The sequence below is a fragment of the Belonocnema kinseyi genome, chromosome 4, assembly GCF_010883055.1.
Source record: "Belonocnema kinseyi isolate 2016_QV_RU_SX_M_011 chromosome 4, B_treatae_v1, whole genome shotgun sequence".
NCBI classification, from domain to species: domain Eukaryota; kingdom Metazoa; phylum Arthropoda; class Insecta; order Hymenoptera; family Cynipidae; genus Belonocnema; species Belonocnema kinseyi.
In genome coordinates this window covers 76924657-76948051 of record NC_046660.1, presented here as the reverse complement: position 1 = coordinate 76948051, position 23395 = coordinate 76924657, and the positions used below count along the sequence as shown (strand labels likewise).

At 27.0% G+C, this 23395-nt stretch overlaps 2 protein-coding genes across 2 annotated transcripts in view; one reads left to right on the top strand and one right to left on the bottom strand.

The window, feature by feature from the left end:
- Nucleotides 1–23395, bottom strand: part of LOC117170967 (soluble guanylate cyclase 89Db-like) — a 154223-nt gene that overhangs the window by 31751 nt on the left and 99077 nt on the right. The window lies entirely within an intron of this gene.
- Nucleotides 1823–22452, top strand: LOC117171267 (trypsin-1-like). The gene is made up of 7 exons (XM_033358402.1): nucleotides 1823–1996; nucleotides 5028–5193; nucleotides 8057–8222; nucleotides 10880–11088; nucleotides 13590–13792; nucleotides 20696–20750; nucleotides 20841–22452. Exons 1-7 carry the CDS (start codon nucleotides 1931–1933, stop codon nucleotides 20984–20986), a joined length of 1011 nt encoding a protein of 336 aa, XP_033214293.1. The 5' UTR covers nucleotides 1823–1930; the 3' UTR covers nucleotides 20987–22452.

The following is a 23395-nucleotide window of genomic DNA, read 5'->3' as shown; positions in this document are numbered from 1 at the left end:
TTAGAAAATTATACTTTTTGTTTGAAAGTTAAGTCTTGATATTTTAAAAGTCTTCTATCGTATTTAGGGTTCACAATTCACATTTCTGGTTAAGAATTTTGCTATTTAATAAAAAATTAAACGGTCCTGTTGAACCTTTGTCTTTTTGGATCCATATTTTTTTTATTGAAAATACATCTTTTGGTAAAATTGATCTTTTTGGTTGAAAAATCATCTTTTATATTTCAAAGTTATTTCTTTATAATTAAAAAACTACAATTGAAAATTTGATCTTTTGGTTATTGATTCATATTGCTAGGTTGAAGATTAAACTATTTGGTTAAAAGTACAATTTTTTCTGTTATCTTTTGGTTAAACTTTTTTTTAAAGTCAGTTTTTGTGGTCCAAAATTCAACTGTCTTGATGAACATTCATCTTTCTGGATAGAAAATCCATCATGTAGAAGTAAATATTAATTTTTTTGGTAAAAAATATCTGCTCGCTGGTTGAATATTTACTTATCTTGTTTAAACATCAACTACTTTTTCAGTTAAAAATTCTATTTTTTGTTCGAAAATTTAACTGTTTTTTTAGAACATTCGTCTATTTGAATATAGAATCTGTCCTTTTGGATTGAAAATTCATCTTTTATTAGACAAGTCTTCTTTTATTGTTTAAAATATTGAATAAATTCTACTATTTCCGTTAAAAATGCTATTTTTTGTTCGAAAATTTAACTGTTGTTTAGAACATTCGTCTTTTTTAATATAGAGTCTGTCCTTTTGGATTGAAAGTTCATCTTTTGGTAGAACTTATCTTTTATTTGTTTGAAAATTCATCTTTCTTGGTTTAAAATTATCATTCTTGTTAAAAAAATATTTTTTCCAAAGCTCAAACTTTTTTCACAGAATTTGACTTTTTATCTAGAAAACACAATATTGTTGTTAAAAATTAATCTTTTTTGGTTTAAAATATGGTGCCTACACATTATGTTATTTAAAAGAATTTATTTCTTTATTTTTCTTCTAAATTCCCTGATTTCCACTATTTTGAGAAAATTTTAGACTGTGATGTCTGAAATTCTTATATTTCTATTATTTGCAAAAACTTTATAATTTATTATTATTGTTTCTTCCATAAGACTCATAAGAGAAACTTTATATCGTCATATAAAGAATAATCTTTTTTTTTTAATTTAGATAATTTTCTTTTAGGATGAATCACTTTCCTCTACTGAAACGTCAGAGTAGTTTGTCTCTTATCTTCATTTTAAATCCAACTTTACGATATTTACTGACCTATGAAAAGAGCTTACAGAGATTCCACATGCTCTTGTTCTCATTTCTTTCAAAACAAATCTCAAATGCTGACACTGAGCAACTGGTGTAAGGTCATTGTCAAAAGTACAACAAGCTCATGTTTAAAATTTATACTTGTAAAAATATTAATAATTAACTTTTATTACATGCCAAATACGAATTGATGATCATAAGATTCATTATCTCATATTGTGACGATACTTCGGCTACGGCCATAATCTAAAGATTTTTGGATTTTCTCTTTTTAAGTACAACACCCTGGTCAACTGGAATTCCCAAAAGATGACCAGTCAGGTAATAAATTATTATTATTAGACAAAAACACATTGCCAAATCTTCTGCTTTCGAACATAAATGATTCTTTATCAACTGGCAATTTTCGATTTTACGTCCGAAACTTATTGGCCAGAAATTAACATACGACTAGCCTAAATTTTCACTCGGAGTACTAGTTTGTCCAGTATTCCGTATAAATAAAGATGTGGGACAGGGATTGAAGCCTGTGTGAAAGTGTCCGTCGAGTGGGCCGGTAGTTTGGCCGATCGAATTAAAACATTACGCGTGTAGTGTCATACGCACGTTGGAAGGTATAAAGAATCGAATCACCTGATCGCCATTGGTTCCTTCCAAGAATGCACATCACGTTGGCTTTTTTTGCCCTATTAGTCGCTTTAGTTTCGACGGTATCTTCTAATCAGGTAAAAAAGAAAATTTCCTCAGAAAAATAAGTTATTTTTTAAAGCGTCCGTTCGGTCTTTTGCAAACAATTGATCATTATTTATTGTATAGAGAAAAGAAAGCTTAATTAATTACATAATTTGCATTTATCTCTATGACCTCTTGTCATCTTTTCATCAACTTCATTATAAGGTGTTTCTAAAAAGTGTGCGGCTTTTCGATTGAAATCAAATTTAGGTGATTTTTGACACTCCTCAAAAGTGAAGGTTTTTCCATTTAGGGAATTTTGTAACGATTGGAATAAATGGAAATCAGTGGGTGCAATTTTTTTCGGGTAGCTATTTTCCCTGAATGTATAAACCTTCACTGATGAGGAGTGTTTTAATAATAATTTAAATCGGGGTTTCATCGAAAATCCTCAGACGTTTTACAAATGTGGTATCATGAAGTTGGTGAAAAGATGGCAAGAAGTCAAGAAGTCATGGAGAGAAATGGAAATTATGTAAGTGATTAAAATTTGCTTTCTCTATGAAATAAATAATGATCAGGTCTTTAAAAAGATATGGAACAGACTAATTGTTGAAAATTCATTTTTTTTCAGTTGAAAATTTTTATTTTTCGGTTGAAAGTCAATTATTCTTATTCGAAAAGTCTACTATTATATTTTTGAGTTAGATATTATCTCTTTTGGTTAAACATTATATTGTTTGGTTGAAAATTAAATTTTTTTTCTTAAAAATTCGCCAATTTTTTTTAAAGGGTTTAGCGGATTGCAATAAGAAATTCAGTTCTTTGTATCAGAATAAAATAAAAGCATACTTTCGAGATATTAATTTTATAAGTACGGGAAAATAAGGTTTCAAGTTAAAATGTTAGCTTGCTTCAGAGGCGGGGGGATTACTGAATGAGAATAAACCAATTTTGATCCAAAAATATTAATCTGTTCAGAGAAAATCAATGCTGAAAATTCAATAACACGGTATAAAAGACAATTTTTGCTAAGAATCCGAGAAAATACAAAAATATTATTTTCTTTATTACAACATAATAATTTCAAAAAAATTCAATGATAAGAAACTGAAACAATTATTACCACGTTGAAATTGTAACTTAATTTTAAATAAAATTTTTAATATTTTGTTGTTGTTCATGTATCAAAAAATAAGATTTTGAAAAAATCTATATAAAAATAATTAAAATATTAGTTATCTAATTTTTTTAAATATTCCTTGGTAGGCCTAGAATGTTTTAAGCCTTCCAGAAGTGCGAATCGCAACTAGGTAAATCTATAGAAGTTTTAAAAAGAAAAATAGTAAGTTAATTTTTAGAATTAAATATCCGTTTTTCTTTGAAAGTTATTTTTTTAACTGAAAATTTTGATAATAATTTTTTGGTTGAAGATACAAATACTTGGTTGGAAGTTGAACTCGGTTGCTTAAAATTTTGGTTAAAAAAAATATTCATCATGTTTTGTTGGAAATTCATTTTTTACTCAGTTAAATATTAATTTTGGTACTTGAAAATCTAACTGTTCTATTTTTGGTTGAAAGTGTATCTTTGTTCGTTGGAAATTCAACCGTGTGGTTGAAAATTCCTCTTTTTGGTTGAACTGCACTATTTTTATTTAAAATAAAAATATTTTCTGATTGAAATATCAACTATTATATTTTTTGTCAATAATGTTTTTTTTTGTAGAAAAATTTAACTATTTTTATGAAAATTCATTTTCATAAACTGAAAATTAAAGTTCTCTATTTGGAGTTGAAATTTCATTTTTTATTCAAAAATCATCATTTTATTTTAAAATTAATTTCTTCAATTAAAAATTTTCTTACTCCAGTTGAAGATTCATACTTTTAGTTAAAAATTAAACTTATATTTTCTTCTTCAAAACTTGTATTATTCTTTGAAAATTTAAGTTAGCTGTTAAAAATTTTGTTTATAACAAATAACAATTTTGATATATAGTAATTTTTCGGGTTGCGAATCTCTAATTTTTAATAATTGTAATAATTAGTTAAGCATTTAACTTATCTGTTAAAAATTAATCTTTTTTGGGTAATTGAACGATTTTGAATTTAAAATAAAATTTTTTTTGTTGATAATTTGGCAACTTTGTTGAGAGCTGAACTCCTTTTTTAAAAGTTCATCGTCTTTATTAATGCTTCATCATTTGAGTTGAGAATTGGTCTCTTTTGAAGAAAATTAAAATATTTTTCCAAACGCGTTTTTTTAGGGGATTAAAAATTAATTTTCGAAGCTATTTAACTATTCTAGTTGGAGATTTATCATTTTAGTAAAAAAAAATTACCTTTTTGGTTGAGAATTGACTTCTTTTGTTAAAATCCGATAATTTTTATTTAAAAAATAAACTTTTTTGATTGAAAATTAATATTTACTGTTCTAAATTCAAATACTTTCTGGAAATACATGTATTTTTTGTAATTCGACGTTTTCTCAAACACTTTCTGTTCGATCTAGTAAACTGTAGATCTTCCAGAAGTGAAAGATCTAGAGATATTGATTTACTGATATAGATATTTATAGCCCACTTTAGGAAAATTTGAATTTTTCTCCCACTCTGAAGTTCCAAATTTTCGATAATATTCTTGTTTTAGAAACATTATTTCGGTCATGACTAACCTACCTAAAGCTTTCAATAAAAAGTATAACTACCATTCGATAGATATGAATGAAGTTGGGTAAAAATTTATTTCACATTAGTGAAAGTGGATAATTTTGATCTGAATCTGATAACCAGAATAACAAGCAACGGTTTGATATCCTGTGGTTTACAGTGAGATCATATTGATTTTCAAGAATTTAAGAAGAATATTTAAAGAGGAAGGTGATTCAAAAAAAGAGAAAGTGTGAGCGATTAACGAATTGAAATCGATTTGCAGTCAACCAGTAAATTAGTTTTTTTCTGAGCATCATGTGCATAGTTTGAATTATCAGATGTGTTCTTGACTCTGTAGATGTACTTATTTTTTGCTGGAATTAGACTGGTAATTTGAAAGTTAGTGCATTTCTAAGAAACTTTCTTTGCAGGAAAAAGAAAATTTAACAGAGAATGCGTTAAATTACACGACAGGTCTAAATCCGATAGACGATAAATTATTTTTCGGATGGTGGCAACAGCTTTTTGGCCCAAAGCCGGCTATGACAACTGTGATACCCGATGAACCTGCACACACACACGCTTGTTCTTCGTGCGGTAAGTTTTTTTAAAAACTATTCATCAATATTAGGAATCATCCGTAAATTAAGTTACCAGGGGGGGGGGGGGTCGCGAAAAACAACTCTTGGTAAAAGCTTGGGGGGGGGGGAGATTCAGTGTTAGTAACGTTATGAACTTAGATAACGTTTAGCACCTTTCTTAATGATAAATTTTAAGAAAGTTTGCGACTTTTGCGAAAGATGTCCCTGCAACGGGAAAGTTCAATAATTTCTTGATAATTTTAATAATATCCCATTTTTCTTCTGTTTTCAAGAAATTTCTCCTTTTGCTAGATTTTTAGTTTAAATTTTTGTTTTGGTTAAAAATTGCACTATTTAGTTGAGAATTTAATTATTTCGTTGAAAATGCAACTTTTTTATCAATTACCATTTTTTGGTCAACAATTTAACAACTTGGTATAAAATTGAACTTCTTTGTTAAAAGTATATCTTTTTGTTTGAAGATTCATCTGTTCGGTTGAAAATTTAACTATTTGGTTAAATTGTTTATTTTTAAATTGAAAATTCATCTGTTTGGTTCAATGTTTAACTATTTTGTTGAAAATTGGTATTTTTATTGCATTCAACTGTTTTTTTATTTAAATTGAAATCTTCTTTGCTTAAAATATCATGAATTACACTTTTCAAGAAATGATGTTATTTTGTCGACCAGGGTAATTAATTAAACTTTTCTTGAGAATTTATCTGGTTTATTTTCTGATGTTATGTTTTTTGACTAGATAAATGTCATAAATAATTTGATGTAAATTCTTTAGTTCTCAGTTGTAAAAAAATACTCTCTAGCTCCGCTGGGATCCTAAACGAGGTATTTCTGACCTGTAATTTGAAAGACCTAGGTTCGGATCCCAGCGGACCTAGAGAGTAATTTTTCCACAACTTAGGAATAAAAAGTCAATATTACAATAATATTGATTTTAAACCTATACAAGAAAAAAGAATTGGCATCAAATTATTCATCTTTTTTGTTTAAATGAAAATATAGCTATCCCATTTTTAGTTAAAAATTTATATTTTTAATTGAAAATTTAACTATTTGGTTGAAAATGCATGTATTTTGTTGAAGATTCTAATACTTTGCGGAAAATTTGTTGGTTTTGGTTTAATTCAGTTGTTTTTTATTTAAAATAGTTGTTAATTGAAATATAAAATATTTCAGATTTCGTTAAGGATGCCTATTTTTGTTTAAAAATTAAATTATTTTGGTAGAAAATATAAGTATTTAGTTAAAAATTAATTAATTTATGTGAAAACATTTACTACTTGGTAGAAAATTAACTTTCAGTTGAAAATTTATAGTGTATGCTGGACAATTCATGTTTTTTCTTAAAAATTCATGTTTTGGTTGTGGGACATTTATTTTCTCTGGAAATTCATCTTTTCGGTTTTGGATTTTTCTATTTTGTTAACAATTCCTCATTTTTTGTTCAGTTTATCTGGTGGAAGATTTTTTTCGCTCAAAAATAATTTTTCAATCTGAAAATATAACTATACCATTTTTGATTGAAAACTTATATTTTTTAGTAAAAAATTTTAATATTTGGTGAACAATTCATCTCTCTTAATTAAAAATTATATTCTTGATGTAAATTCATCTTAGCAGAATTAAAATTTAACTATTTTGTTGAGTAATCTTTTTAGACGATAAACAACAGTTTTCTGTTTTCAACAATTTGAGCCGCTTTCGTAGGGCCCCAAAAACTACCGTATGCAAGTGCAGTATGGCTTTTTCGGAATATTGCCCTTGATTATTACGTCTTTCTTTTTTTTTAATATTTTTATGAACAAATAAATGACAAGATTTTTTGTATTAGTTAATTATTTTTAATTGTTTGAAAACATTATTATCTCATAAGGTAAATTAATAAATGTGAAAACCTATTTCTGAACAATTTAAAATAAATTTGTTAATGAATAAGTATAGTTAAAAATAAACGAGTATGTTCAGAAATAGGTGTTCACATTCATTGATTAGGGCAAGCCATTAACAAAATTCGAATAATTTACGATATCACAAGATAATAATTTTTGTAAACAATAAAAAATTGTTTTAATAATTAGAAGTTCGTTACAAAATTCAAAATTAGGAGCAAGTAATAAAGCTTCTTGAAAAAATAGTGGATAAACTTTTCTCTAACTTTTTCCCGTAAAAAGTTGAGTTTAAACAATCATTAATTGTTTAAACAATGAATATACAGTTAAAATGAAATAATTCACTTTTCTAATTCAAAAATTGTGCCGAGCCCATCAGAAAATACCATGAAAATTTGCGATATTAGAAGATAATAAATTACTTAAACAATATAAAGTATCTGGGAGAAATTAGTATTTAGATTAAAATTTTGATCCTTGTCAAAAAAATTAGCAAAAAATATGATTGTCTAGCTTTTCCTTTAAAAAAGTAGATTTAAGCAAAAAGAAATTGTTTAAACAAGAAGCAAATAATTCAAATAAAAAATATACTTCTTATGTTTATTAATTCAGGCCTTATGCCATATTTAGGCCATATGTCAATTTTGGGCCCCATACGAATTTTGGGTCATATATATATATTTTTTTTTGGGCCAGATTCCCAATTCGGGCCCTATATCAATTTTGGTCCTGATAATAAATGTGGGCCCTAAAAAGTAATAATTAAGAGCAATATTCCGAGAAATTCTTATTCCACTTGCTTGTGGGGCAAACAAAAATTCGTATTTATTTTTTTTGGGAACTTAGCAGAATAGTAGGGATGCTGTCAACGATATTAGACATTTTTTGGGGGCACCCCAGCATGTAATCTTTTCGAGAATTGATATTTTTTAAAAATATTTTGCACCCTGATGAAAATTTTTTATTTGCAGAATGTGGAATAACAAATAAACGACACAGAATTGTTGGTGGAGTCGAGACTCAAGTGAATCAATATCCATGGGTGGCATTGCTGATGCACAAAGGTCGATTTTACTGCGGAGGCACTGTAATTAATTCAAAATTTGTGCTGACAGCTTCTCACTGTGTCGTTGACAGGTATTTGCAAATATTTGATTTATCTAAAAACCGTATTGACTCGCTGCAACCATTAATATTTTATAATCAAACTTGTTTAACATGTTTAACGTTAATTGAGGAATTTCAAATTTATTTATTTATTAAAACCAAAAAATATAATTTTTCTAACAAGAAAAACGAAGTTTCAATCAGAAAGGATGAATTTTGAACAAATCAATTACATTTTTAACCAAGTAATTAAATTTGTAACAGACAATTGAATTTATAACATAAAAGATGAATTTTCTATACAAAATGATGAATTTTCTGACCAAATAGACGAATGTGCCACAAAAAGGTTGAATTTTTAACCAAAGAGGTGAATTTTTAATAAGCTACTTAACTTTTGACACCCGAAAAATTCATTTTCAATCAAACAGTTTCATTGAAACAAAAACAAAAAAAGAATTTACAAACAGAAAAGATTATTCTACAGAGACAAGCAGTTGCATTTTCCAGCCTAAAAGTCGAATTTTCAATAGTAAAAATTCATGTTCAACCAAACAATTGCACTTAAGCTAAATAGATGAATTTTCAACAAAACAATCCAACTTAGAACCAAATACACCAGTGATTCCATATAACAGCAGCTTCAGCGGTTGCCTCGGACTAACCTTGCTCGTAAACCGGTACCCTCGAAACGGAAACAGTCAGGACCGTGTGAAACATTTCTATTAGACTTTCCTCCGTAGCAAAAAATACTTTTTAAATGTGTCCATTTTGTTTTTTAATACATATAATAATTTAAATTTGAAGAAAAACTTCAATTTCCTCAATACATATAGATTTAAGAGGAAAACCCTATGTTTGGTGTCGAACATCAAATTGTATTCAAGTGGTTTATATGAACGTAAAATTTAGAAAATCTTAATTAAAAGTAAAGACGAATTTTTACAAAAGGCTTGATACTTCAACTAACAAAAACGAATGTTGAAGAAAAAGTTAAATTTCCAATCAAATAGTTCAATTTATAAAGAATTACATTTTTGACAGAGTAGTTTAATTTTTAACAAAATAGTTTAATTCTGGACAAAAAACGTGAATTATCAACCAAATATTTTGTTAAATTTCCAGCCAAAAAGACCAATTATCGACAAGTCAGTTGAATTTTGAATCCGAAAATATGCTTCCACATAAAAAATTTAATAATTTTCTGCAAAATACTTATAGTTCTAAACAGTTCATTTTTTTTACCAAATCGTTAAATTCTCTGTCACAATAGTGAATTTTCAACAAAATAATAATATAGTCAAATTTGCATTCAATAAAAGTATTTTCGTTTTAGTGATGAACTTTGTGAAGAACTACAGAGTGTTATCAAACGAAAAAACAAGTTTGTTCCACATTTTCAATTAAGAATTAATAATAATGTAAAATAAAAACAGTTTGCAGATTATTAAATTAAAATGATTTATTTAAACACTGATTTAAGTCTTGCATACACATTATTTTGCGAAACTTCATGCTTTCTACGTTCGGTTATCAACTTCTCAAATTCTTTAATGTAATCATGCTGACACCTGATGGAATTGTCCACTGCGGGTACTGCCCTTTTTTATCACTCCGCTAGTGGTGGAGTCATATTGCCGACACTGTCTGCCAGCTGATAGCTGCCAGCTGAAATAGATGGACCTTTAACCAAAAGACTAAATTTTTGGCAAAGTGTTTCAACATTTACCCCAGTCCTTAAATTTTCAAGAGGAAATCTTAACGAATAATGTACATAACAGTAGATATTTGAACAAAAGTGGATTCTAATTTTAAATTAAAATAAGTGAAATTCAACCCAAGAGTAGAATTAAAAAAAAATAGTTGAATCATCGACCAAAGAAGATTAATTTTTACCCAAAAATTTTTAACAACAAAAAAATAGATTTATGTCAAAGGAGATAAATATTTAAACCGATAAGATAAATTGAAAAAATTTGTGTTTTTAACTGAAAAGTATTTTTGTTAAATTTTAACATCAACATGTAATTTTTTAAACAGAAAAGTCTATCGTTTAACCAAACCGTTAAACTTTTAACCAAACCGTTAAACTTTTAACCAGAAAATAGGAAATTGCAGACACGAAGATTTTTTTTCTTTATGAAAAAAGGCGGATTTTATACTAAAAAGATTTAAATTTTAAACCGGAAACAGAAGTTACATTTTCAGTTAAAAAGTTAATTTTAAACTAAAAAAATTAAAAGAATAAAAAAAACGTTTTTAACCAAAGAGATGAACTTGGAATTTTCAAACAAAATAGTAAAATCCTCAACCAAATAAGATTGATTCGTAAACGAAAAATTTACTTTTAATAAAATAGAAGACAGTTTTAATAAAAGTGATGAATATTTAATTTGAACTGAAAAGACGAATTTTCAAATAATAGTTAAATTTACAAACGGAAATGATTTCAGTTGAATTTTCAACATCAAAATATTAATATTTAACAAAAATGTTAATTAGAAATTTTCAAAATTGTTTAACATTTGTCTTTCCCAAAATTAGAATTTTTTCCTATAAGGATATTTGAACTCCGTGAATGGTTTCTTGTGGCATTTGCATTTTGTATTACATCCTCCCATATATGGAACAGGATATCTGCATTCTGCATACGATTTTACTAAAGAAATTCCTTGTACATTTTATAGATTCGACAAAAATGCCATAGTGGTGAGAATATTAGAACACGATAGAAATACAACGTCAGAATCAGACATTCAGAACTTCAAAGTTTCGGAAATCCTTCGACATGGATCTTATTCAACAGTAAATTACGACAACGATATAGCCCTATTAAAAATTGAAGGCGAGTTCAATTTCAAGGACGGGATGAGACCTGTGTGTTTGCCTGAAAAAGGTAAGATAATAGTGAAAATAAATAATAGAGGAAATCAGTACGAGATGCATACAAGTACGAAGTGCACACCAGTACGAACTGAACACACCAAACTACCGCTTTCAAACAAGTATCGGGGGTTGCCTTCAAATGACCTTGGACTGATTTCGGGGGGACAGAAACGTAAACAGTGAGCGCCGCGTGACTCGTTTTCAATTGGAATATATATCTACGTATATATTGTCGCAATCGCTCTCGCCCTACTCCCTTGAGAAACTGCGTGAGCCAGCAGTTCTAGGAAGGCTGTGATAGCAAAATTTATAGTTACAAATGAATTTTTAATCCAAAAATAACGATTTTTTAATAAAATAGTTCATTTTGCAACTAAGGAGATAAATTTGGAACAAACAACGTCATAGTTCATATTTTAACGAAAAAAATTTGCATTTTTAATTCAATATATTGAAAATCCACCAAAAGCTACGAATTTTCAACAAAATAGTTGAATCCTCAACCGAATACTCGAATTTTCAACAAAACAGTTTAGTTTTCAATCAAAAAATATAAATTTGATAAAGAATGGTTTGATTTTCAATAAGTTACATAATTTTTGACGCATTAGTTGAATTTTCAACGAAGAAGATTATTTTCTTACCCATAAGGACAGGAATTTTTAATAAAATAGTTACATTTTTATCTAAAAAAGATACAAATTAAACAGGGGATATCAACTTTCAACTGGAGTGATGCATCCACAAGGAAAAAATAAGGTCCTAACAAATTTTTTCAGCTTTGAATCAAGTACTTGAAATTTCAACCCGGAAAATTAATTTTCGACAAAAAAATATGAATATATAACTTAATAGAGTGAAATCCTTCAATAGCCCTCCCTTTTATAGTCCTTCCAAAAATCGTCAGCGCGCCGCAGACAGTTATAACAGGAACTGCGCGGTTTTACTGTATATGCAGTTTTCCACAACAAAAGTTAATTGTCAACCAAATTCTTGCATTTTTTACCGAAGTAGTTGAATTTTTAACTGAAGAAGATTAATTTTTAGTCAAACAGTTGAATTTTCAACCAAAAACATTAGTTTTTGCGAAAAAGTAAATCAACTTTTACAAAAATATTTTAATTTTAAACTAAGGAGATGAATTTTTAACAAAAATTCTCCGTCATTAACCAAAAATGAATTTTTGATAGAGATGTTTCACTTTCAACTAAGTAATTGTTTTTTCAAAGAAAAAAAAACTTTTGTGACTAAACAGGTTTATTTTTAACCAAAAAGATGAATTCTCAAGTAGGAAGATTAATCTTCACTCAATGAAGACACATTTAAAACAAAAAATTCATGAACTATCAACTAAATCGTTGAAGCTCCAACTGGAAAAGATAAAATTATAATAAGAAATGAAATAATTAAACTTTCGGGGAAAAAAATATAAATTTTCCACTAAAAAGGGAATAGTCAAACTTTCAGTTAAAAAACTAAATCGTTGAAGCTCCAACTGGAAAAGATAAAATTATAATAAGAAATGAAATAATTAAACTTTCGGGGAAAAAAATATAAATTTTCCACTAAAAAGGGAATAGTCAAACTTTCAGTTAAAAAACTAATTTCCAATAAAAACAAAAAATAGTTTTCAACAATATAGTTTAATTTAATACAAAGTAGATTAATTTTTCACCAAATGTTTGATTTTTCAATCAAATACATGAATTTTCAACTGGGAAGATTCATTTTCTACTGAAAAGTTTAATTTCTAATCTAAAATTAAATATGAACACTTTCAGTAAAGACAATTAATTTTAAAAAAAGTTCAACAAAATATTTGCACAATATTATGATTACTCATGTAAATCACTCTGAATTAACTGGATTACTCTCGATTATAAGTTATAAATTGGCACATTATAATTGGATTACTCCAGATTACAATTGGATTACTCCGCGTTACTAGTGAAATACGCAAGCTTACTGTGGATTACCAGATTGCCAGTTGGAGTAACCGAGCGGACCGGGGATTTACCATAATCGTACCCCCCCCCCCCTTTTTTGCTTTCAGGTTGCGAACATAAACGAGTAAGTGCTACCAACCAAAAGTTTTGTTGATAAATAAGCACACTCAGAAAAAAATTGCCTTCAACCAAGAAAACTGTTTTCTTGTATATACATTACAATCTGGTTAAATTCTCAATAAAATTGCAAAGTGTTAAAAAACTTTTTAACAGAAGATAAAAGACTAATACAATTCATGTGATGGCTCTGCTACCTTTAAAATGAATTTTCCAACTTTAATTTAGTTTGTTGTTCTTTCCCCACTTGTTCATAATTGATTAATATTATGACTTCAAAATTTTTTTGTTCACCTCGTACAGGTTTCTGTTAACATACTTTTTTCAATGATTTCCTATTGTAATATTTGTTCAGAGTAAGTTGACCTGGTTAAATAAACCAGAATTATAAAGGCATTTAGTTTATAATAAGGAAAAATATTAATAATGATGATGTTTCCTTATGCAGCAAAAACTTTCTCTGGCATGACAGGCATTGTGACAGGGTGGGGCGCTGTTCAACAGTCAGGACCGCTTTCAACAGTTTTGCAAGAGGTCATGGTGCCCATAATGTCAAACGAAGAATGTCGTATGACAAGATATCCTGCTCGTAGGATTACCGATAACATGCTCTGTGCTGGCTACAGAGAGGGGGCGAAGGATTCATGTCAGGTAACTAGACAAAGCTTTAAAAATTTTTTAGAATTGATCAGAAACATTTTCAGTACAAAAAAGCAGTCAAAGTTTTAGGAAGTTAGTTATTGCATTGTTACTAGCATCCTAATAAATTGTCAGGGCCGCCTGAACAGTTTGCAATCTGAATTCATAATATTGCGCAGTGTACTTGACTGAGTACTCACGCACTGCGGCCATTCCGAGGCGAAAGTCGCAACCGTCTTTCGCCATGTCCCCTGAGAAACTGCGTGGGTCAGAAGTTCTAGGAATTTAAAAACTGGATCGCCTTATATGGGACCTGGAGTGTATAATGAACATCGAAGCAGAAAAAATTTAAAAACATGGGACAAAATACATATTGTAGATGAAGATTTTTTCCTATATTAATACAGAGTTTTGAAATTTTCAGTAAATTACCAATTGATTCTTGACTAGTGAAAGTTTTAAAAGTACCATTATCTTAAGATAATTTTTAAATGCTTAACTTTGAATACAAATTTCTTTAATAACTACGATTTTCTGTCATAATTACTCCTAGTGTTCTGGTCTATCGATTATCGGAAAGCTCTTTGCATTTTCCGAAAAAGAAAATAATTTTTTAAACATTTAAGCGCAAATTTCTGCTCAGTGGCAATACAAACACCTTTTTTAGAAGCAAAAAATGTGCAATTTGCTTCAAGAATTATCTCTGTACTTTGTTTAGTTTCTTAGATGACACCTCATTATTCTTTTGTTATTAATTATAACACATGATTATTTCTGACTCTTAAATTTATTATTATGTACACGAATAATTAAAGATACTCATATATTTTTCATGGTTTTTAAAATTTATTTTTGGGGACTAAAATTTATTCAAAATTGAGTATCCTAAAAAGTTCGTATGATGATGGTACTTTTGAATGTTTGACTTCTCAAGGAATAATTCCTACTCGAATACAAATTTTAAAGCTCTCTATCAGTATAGGGAAAACCTTGACTTGCAACATGTACTTTATCTTATATTTCTCGAATTTTTTTCTGCTAAGATTTTCACTAGGATCTGTAAAAAATTGTAGTATCTAAATTTTTTGTACCAATACTGAAGTAGAACATTGAGCGCGCAATAATTAACCTAGTATAAGAAAAAAACTCGGTGAATTTTCCGGAAGTGTCAGAATCCTTTTTTTAACAGAAAGTATTATATGGTTTGAGAATGACACTTTTTTTAATTTACATACAATTCTTTCAATTTAGAAAATATTTTTTATTAACAAAATGTGACTCGCCTTGTGTAAAATACTTTAAAAGCCGTATTTTTACTATTTTAATATTTAATAACATAAAAAATACATTTTCAAGTTATTTCAGAATGACACATCAGGGTAGAATTAAATTCGAATGTTTGACTTTGATTTGAATTTTTTATGAGATTTCATGTAGCACGTTTTTTTTACTTATCCGTGACGTAGATGTATTAAATCATTTTAATTTTATATCAAAATTCTATCTCCATAGCTCAAGGGTAAAACAAGTTACATTTAAATTCAAACTGAAATTGAAAATAATTTAATATCTATAATGTGAAATTTTATTTAATCAATCCTGACGTACACTGAAAAAGAGGATTACTCGAATCAGATAAATATAGTGTCTAATACGTCCAATCGAATATTTTTGTGATCGAACTAAATTTTTCTTATAAAAGTTATTTGCTTACTCATTAATAATAAATAAAGCATTTTATTGGACGTATTCAGTGTTATATTTCTTTAATTCAAGTAACCCATTTTTTGAATTTATATCTATAATACACTCTCGGTCAATGAGTATTGCCCCCCCCTGAGCGTGATTGGTCAAAATAAAAAGTTTTATATATTCGTCCAAAATTCCTGTATTTAAAAAATCGAACGTAGTTTTAAAGTTTGAGGCTATGCTTTTTAAATACAACTGGCTTCGTACAAAAATTTAAAATCGAGTTTTTATGGTAAAAAATAACAATTTTTTCTTTTTTTTTGCTCCCAAAAAAACGTGTGTGATTTTTTAAGGAACTTGTAGATTTACAAAGATCAAAATAAAGCAGATGGGTATTTGTATTTTCTTTCAAATGAGCTCAAGATGACATTTTTTTATTTGGCCGTTTTAAAGTTATGACTTTTTGTTTGAATAAAAAATTTTTTTTTTCAACACTGAATTTCTAGGAATCTGCATCATAAAAAAAAACTCCAAAGAGAAAAAATGTTCGTTTTTATATTGAGAATAAGCATTTCTGAAGAAAAAATAATTTTGGCATTTTTTTTTAATTTTTACCTTTTTTCAATTAATATTTTCTTTCTAACTTTTATACATACAAGTATATAGTTGCTAGATTTGTAACTATATTTTGTTATGTGTGAGGGTTAAAAAATATTAATTAAAAAAAATGGTAAAAGATTAAGAAAAAATTTTTTCAAACATTACTTTTTTTGAACAATTACTAATTCCACATATAAAAACAAACATTTTTTTTATCATGCATAGATTCCGAGAAATTGAGAGTAGAATAAAGGTGTCTTTTTTCTTAATAAAATTGTCATGACTTTAAAAAGGCTGAATAACAAAATGTCATCTTGGGCTGGTTTTAAAGAAACTGTATAAAATATAAAATAATATAAACAATACGAAATGTACAATGTATTTTATATAAGCAAAAATAACTTACTCGTTAAATAACAATACGAATTTTATTTCTACAATAAATGAAAAATGACCATTTTTTTAATATTTCCATTGCATTATTTGCATTTAAAGCATATTTTTTGGATACCAAAACGTATCACAAAAAGTTAATTTTGTCTTGTTCTTGAAAAAATTTCAGCCTCTTTTCGCATTTTGACCTGTAGTTTGAACAATTTTACTTCAAAAATCGACACTTTACAAGTATTTTCCATGTTTTTCGAAATAAATATCTCTTAGGAAGAAAAGCGGGAAAAAATAGGAATTAAAACGAGAACTCATGTAAATTCCCTTTTAATCTTCTATACTTCCTTTCATCTCCCTGAAAAGTATTCATTAAACAAGTTATTAAACTTGCAACTATTAATATGTTTTGTAGAACAAATTTAATTAGCCAATTTTTATAATATCCGACAATATGGAAAAGCTCTAAAGTGTCGGTTTTATAGTGAAATTTGTCATATCACATTATCAAAAAGTGAGAAAGAGGTCTAATTTTGGATTGAGCAAGCAAAAAATCGTAAATGGTAATTTTTTTCAAAAATAATTATTCTACTTTGAATATTGTAATGAATATATTGAAAAAATGTAATTTTTTACCTGCTTTAAAAAAAAGAACACTCACAAAACAGATTGTTTTAATCAAAGAAAAATATACATTGGCTATCAGTAAGATAAAAAATTGTTAGATGGAAAGGAATTACTTTTCATTCAAAGAACATTTCTTTGGTTCAAAGAAATAGTTTTCTGTTCTAATAAAAATTTGTCAGTAAGTTAAAATGATTTTCTCAATATATTTTTGGTTTGATGAAAAAAATTATCTCACAGAAACCATTTCTTTAATTTAAGACAAATATTTTTCTCAGTGAATGTTTGATTTATAATAAATGATAATAGTATTACTTTTGCTCGTGTCATATGCAAATCTTAATTAAATGCGGAAAAGCAACAATAATGCATTCAACATTTTCGTGACATTCCGATTTTGTAGAGAAGGATGATAAGGAAAAAAAAATTTTCTAATAAATCATAATGTAACTGATAATTTCAATAAAAAGTTTATTTACTGTTATTTAATATGAATAATTAAAACATTAAAATCCATGTAGAAGAATATTATTTATTATAAATTTTGTTACGTTTTACGTTTTCGTAGGAATTACAATTTTGTGTTAGCATATGTCTACTTAACCAAAATAGTTGAATGATACATTTTAATGTTGTCTGTAACCAAAAGAAATTAATTCTCGCATCAAAAAATTGTATAGTTGACATTTCAACAAAGAAAGATTTGAATTTCAAATGAAAAAGTAGAATTCCTCAAAAAGACAAATTTTTAACACAATAGTAGAATCCTCTACAAAAGCAGTTTAAATTTTAACCAAGCAGCTAAATTTTTGACTCAGAAAAAACATTTTTTTACAAAAGAGTTGATGTTTTACGTAATAAAGAAGAATTTTCAGCAAGAACAAGTTTAATTTTCAACTAGAAAATAAAAACTTTTAATAAAAAAGTAAATGTAGAACCAAATAGGTAAATTTGAATTTCAAAAATTAATTTTTAACCCAATGAATTTTTAACAAAATTGTTCAACCTTAAAACAAGTAGTTGAATTTTTAATTAAGAAGGTTAATTTTCTAGACAGAAAGTCGAATTAATGTTCAAACAAGCAACAAAACGAATTTTTAATAAAATATTTAGAGGCTCAACCAACAAAATAAATGATCAAAAAGTAGTTCAAAGTAGTTCTGAGTATTTCTGAGTAGTTTAAAATAATAATAAAGTAATAAAAAGTAGAAAAACAGTGGGAACCTTGAAAAAAATGTTCTACTTAAATTCTACATTTTTAGGAAACAGTAATTTGGAATTAAGATAAAAATAAAATTTTATATGTTATCGTTCTATTTCTTTATTTAAGTAGTTACAAAATAAATGAAAATCAGAAAAATTTGGTCAAATAGACCCCTATGCTAGAAGCTTTTCTGTCAGTCCGATTTTCTGCGGGAAATATTGAAATTGAAGATCTTGGCATGTAGAATTTAATTTAAAAAAAAAAACGAATTTGATATTTTATAGTTTCCTTTCTTGATGCCAGTTCTTATAGTTTTCTTTTTTTATATCACTGTTAAAACATATAAAATAAATATGAAAAATTTGTTTGAGTAGAGCCCTGTACTGAAAGCTTTTCTTTTATTCTGATTTTTTCGGGGGATGACTCAAATTAAAGCATGGAGAATATTGAATAAAGGAATGATTTATTTTCATTGCTAATAAAATCATTATCGAATAAATAAAACGGTTGCAAACAGCATATTTTGGTTTGATGATTGTATATTTGTCAATGGTATATTTTCAGAAATAATAGATGATAATAAAAATTAACTAATCTTTATATGCGATTAACATTGGCCTAATGTTGAATACATCACCTCCTACATCTATACTACTGTATCATCGTGTTAGTTCAGTTATTTGCGAGTGCGTTAAGATAAACAATATTCAGTGCTTTTTTTACCACGAGAGCAAGAATAAATTCGTTACATATAAAAATTTTATATTAGTTAAATCTGTAAGTTTTTTGACGTTTCTTTGAATTTTGTGTAACTTTGAAAAGAATAAAAAGATATGCTGAAATTTGTTACTGCCCGGCTACTCCGTTTAAATGTCTGCTATCAATAAGGAAAATTATTGATTTGCACCCCTCTGAAATCGAGTGATTAAATTCATCGGATCGATGAAACTGGGAACATTTCAGTTCTTTCTTTTTTTGTTCAATCTTTGAAATCTATCTGGAATCTTTATGCAATAATATAAGTCTTTGTGAAATCTTTTAAATTTAAATCTATCCGAAATCTTCGAAAAATAATTTAAATCTTTGTAAAATATTTACAGTGTCTTTAAAAATCATTGCAACCTTTGTTAAATCTTTTTTAAATTTTTGCAAAAAATTTGACCCGTCTGAAATCTTTAAAATCTTCAAAAGAATCATTTAAATCTTTGTATCTTTGTAATCTATCTGAAATCTTTGTTCAAATAATTGAAATCTTTCTGAAATCTTTGGAAATACTTGAAATACATTTTGAAGTATTTGGTAATATTTGTGAAATTATTGAAATATTGTGGAAATCATTGAAATCTTTGTGCAATCTGTGAAATTTATCTGAAAACTTTGCGAAATATTTGCAATTTTTGTTCAACCTTTGAAATATATCTGAAATCCTTGTGAAATAATAGAAGTCTTTGTAAAATCTTTTAAATCTATCCGAAATCTTTGCAAAAGATTTGTAATCTTTGTAAAAGATTAATGAAATCTTTAAAAAAATCGTAGCAATTTTGTCAAATCTTGGCAACATATTAAAAATATTTGGTAATCTTAATGAAATTAATTAAATTTTTATAAAATCTTAAAAAAATTATTGAAATCTTTCTAAAGTATTTGAAAAGCTTTTTGAAATATTTGATAATATTTCTGAAATCATTGAAGTAATTGTGACGACTTTTAACATTATCCGAAATCTTAAAAATCCTTATGTAATCTCTGAAATTTATCTGAAATAGTTTCAAAATATTATAAATCATTGAAATATTTGTGAAACCTTTGTAAATTGTTTGTCAATTCTTTACAAATATTTAAAATATTTTTTAAATATTCTGTAGTATTTTTGAAATGATTGAAATGGTTGTGAAATCTTCTTTGAGAAATGATTGAAGTCTTTTTGAAGTATTTTTAATGTATTCGATATCTTTCAAATCATTGAAATCTTGGTGAAATCTTTAAGTAAGCATTGAAATCTTGGCGAAATCTGTGTAAAATCTTTGCAAAATGTTTGTAATATTTTTGAAATATTTGATATTATTTGTGAAAGTATTGAAATCTTTGTAAAATATTTGAGAAATGATAGAGGTCTTTGTGTAGTATTTCAAATTTCTTGGAGCTCTTTGAAATCTTTCCAAAATATTTGAAATATTTGTGAAATCTTTACAATCTTTGGAAAATCATTGTTTCGTGGAAAAAATCAAAGATGTATTTTTACTCTTTAAACAAAAATAGAAATGCAGTAGATTAATTGGGATAAATGAAAAAATTAATGCTGATTGCAATCATTATACAATAGAATCCTTTTCACCAGCGAAACAGCAAACAATATGCTACATCTGCTTTTACTAGTTTCTTTAAGGCTAATTAAATGTCAATTTTTTGTTTAGGGTGACAGTGGTGGTCCTCTGCATGTGGCAAATGAAACTGTTCACAGCATAGTGGGTAAGTTTCCTTTGAGGGAAAAACCTTCTGAAACCGAGTTAATTTTGTAAAATAATATTTTTCAATCTTTTTTTTTCTTTTGGATTACAGGGGTTGTATCGTGGGGTGAGGGATGCGCTCAGCCCAATTTTCCTGGAGTCTACACCAGAGTTAATCGCTTCCTCACGTGGATAGAACGCAACACCGCTGATGCTTGTTATTGTGACGCTGTTTTAAGGAAAAAGATAAGTAAATAAGAGACTATTCGATTCAGAATAATTTTTCCTTCAAATGACTGTTCTAACTAGTTAATAAAAAATGTATCTCCACAATCTAAAATATGCACAATTGGGTGAGTCGAAAAGACAAAATTATGACAACTAAAATTGGAAGTATAAGAAAAATTATCATATGGGAATACTGAAAAATAGGGTATCAGGACCTTGAAAAAATAATTATAAGGATCCTGGGAAATAGTTTATGAGGGCGCTTAAAAAGTATAATTAATTTGGTACCGATTGATATACGCATTCAACTCGAGCGTTCAGTTTTTTGCTTAAAGTTCTCCTGGTTTTAATGAACCTCTGTTTAAAAAAAAAAATCTCAAAATCTACAAAAATTGGGAAATATCCTTTTTTTATGTATTTAAGACTTTTCTATGGTATGTAAAATACATTGGAAAAAATTTGATAAGCATGCGAAATTTAATTTTTGAAAACACAACATTCAAAGTTTATAAAATTTATTGAGTCTACATTTATGATTTTCCAGATATCTCAAATTTTTTTCCAATGTATTTTTATTAGTAGAAAACCCTCAAATACCTGAAAAAAATCTTTCGTCATTCCTTTAGACTTTAAAATTGTTTTTTGAAAGCAGGATTCCATTGAACATACGTTGCCACCGAAAGAGCATTAATCAGAAAGTTAAATAACATCTAAGAGACGTTGAAGACCTTTAAAAAGATTTTCAAAAATTGACACTCATGAAAATAATAATTTTTTAAAGTACATTCTGCTATTGTTCGGTTTAAAGGCTTCCATCAATCGGCGCCAAATTAATTCTACTTTTTTCATGATCCTCAAACACAACGTATCTATATAGTTCCAATTTTGATTTGTATAATTTTTTCGAATAATCCTACTACATAATAAGGTGTCTTATAAAATCATTTTCTAAAGATTTTTTGACACTGTGACTCAAAAATTTCTTTCTTTCAGATAGCAAAATATTCCTTAGTTTTAAAGTTGATTTTTTTTACAATTTTAACTATTTTATCTTTAACAATACAGGAAATTCTTTAAAAGGGTGTCATGTGTCCCTCAATTTTTTTTCCGCATGAACAAATATTTTAAGGTGTTTATTGACAGCCTTAAACCTGTAATTTTATGATAAAGTTGAAATTAAGAAGTATTACTCTCACGAAAATTTTCTTTTCAATCATGAAACTTTCAGGAAATGTAACTTACTTTACTGGCAATACTCAGAAAATATAATCTTTGGCAATACTTGTCTTATATTTAAAAAATAATTTAAACATTAAAATGTCAATAAATTTTTGTCTTGCCCTATGTTTAACCTTGTTTTTTATATTAAATAGAAAAAAATTTTAGCTAATAACTAATACATAATTAAGTTTGTACATCATTTATAGCTTTTTATATGTAACTCACACGAAATCCCAGAAAATGCTTTTTAATAATTTTGAAATGTTTCAGAAGAATAAAAAAGTTTTCTTAGTACTCCTCACGAAATTTCAAATGATTTTTTATTTTGAAGAATGACTTTCAAGAAAAAATATGAAATAATTTTTTTAAATGTCAAATGATTGCCTAAAATTTCTAAAAATGATATAGAAGGTTTTTAAGAGAAATTTTATAATATTATAAAAATGTAGAAAAAATCGAAAAAGCTTAAGCGTTAAAAAAAATGGTCAACGTAGATTTTTGAAGATTTTGAACGAAAAATTTAGAGTATATTATTAGAATTTTCAAAGGTTTTTAGAGAAAAAAAGGTTTAACATTCTTGGAAAAATTTATAATGTATTTTTATGTTTAAAAATTAACGTTAAGAAACTATTTAAAAATATTTTTAAATGTTTTAAAAGATTTCCAATTTCGTCCAAAAAGGTTTGGGATGCTTTTAAATGAACTTTTTCAGTATTAAAAGGTTTTTTAATTTTTAAAAAACCATTTTATTTAGTTTTAAAGATATTTATGAATTTTTGAAGTTTTGAAGAAGCTAAAAATATTCTAAACTTTTGTGAACTTTAATGAAATATCGGTAATCTTTAAAAATATTTTTGAATTTTGCCTGAAAAGCTTTTTGGGTTGAAGCCTTGACAGTTTTGTTAAAAATTTGTTCTTTTCAGTTGAATTCAATTGCTTCTTAATTTTAATTTTACATATCTGAAATCTTCAAAAATCCTTTTTAATTTCCTCAAGAATCTTAACAAAATTATATTTATATAACTTTAGCAGGAAATAAACAAATAATTTAAAAAGTAAATTTTTATTCGAAATTTGTATTTTATATTAACAATCAATTTTTCCACAAACCGAAAAAGTATGAAAACCTCTTTCGAGTCTCTAAATATATTTTTTAAATTGGAAAAAATAGGGGATTATTTTCTCACCAAAAGAAAGAAATTTCAGATTCAAGGTTTT

Excerpts from the sequence above, each read along its gene's own strand:
- LOC117171267 (XM_033358402.1), top strand. The coding sequence starts at position 1,931 with ATGCACATCACGTTGGCTTTTTTTGCCCTATTAGTCGCTTTAGTTTCG. Across the intron at positions 1,997-5,027 it reads CGACGGTATCTTCTAATCAG|GAAAAAGAAAATTTAACAGA; the intron begins GTAAAAAAGAAA and ends CTTTCTTTGCAG. Across the intron at positions 8,223-10,879 it reads TCTCACTGTGTCGTTGACAG|ATTCGACAAAAATGCCATAG; the intron begins GTATTTGCAAAT and ends TACATTTTATAG.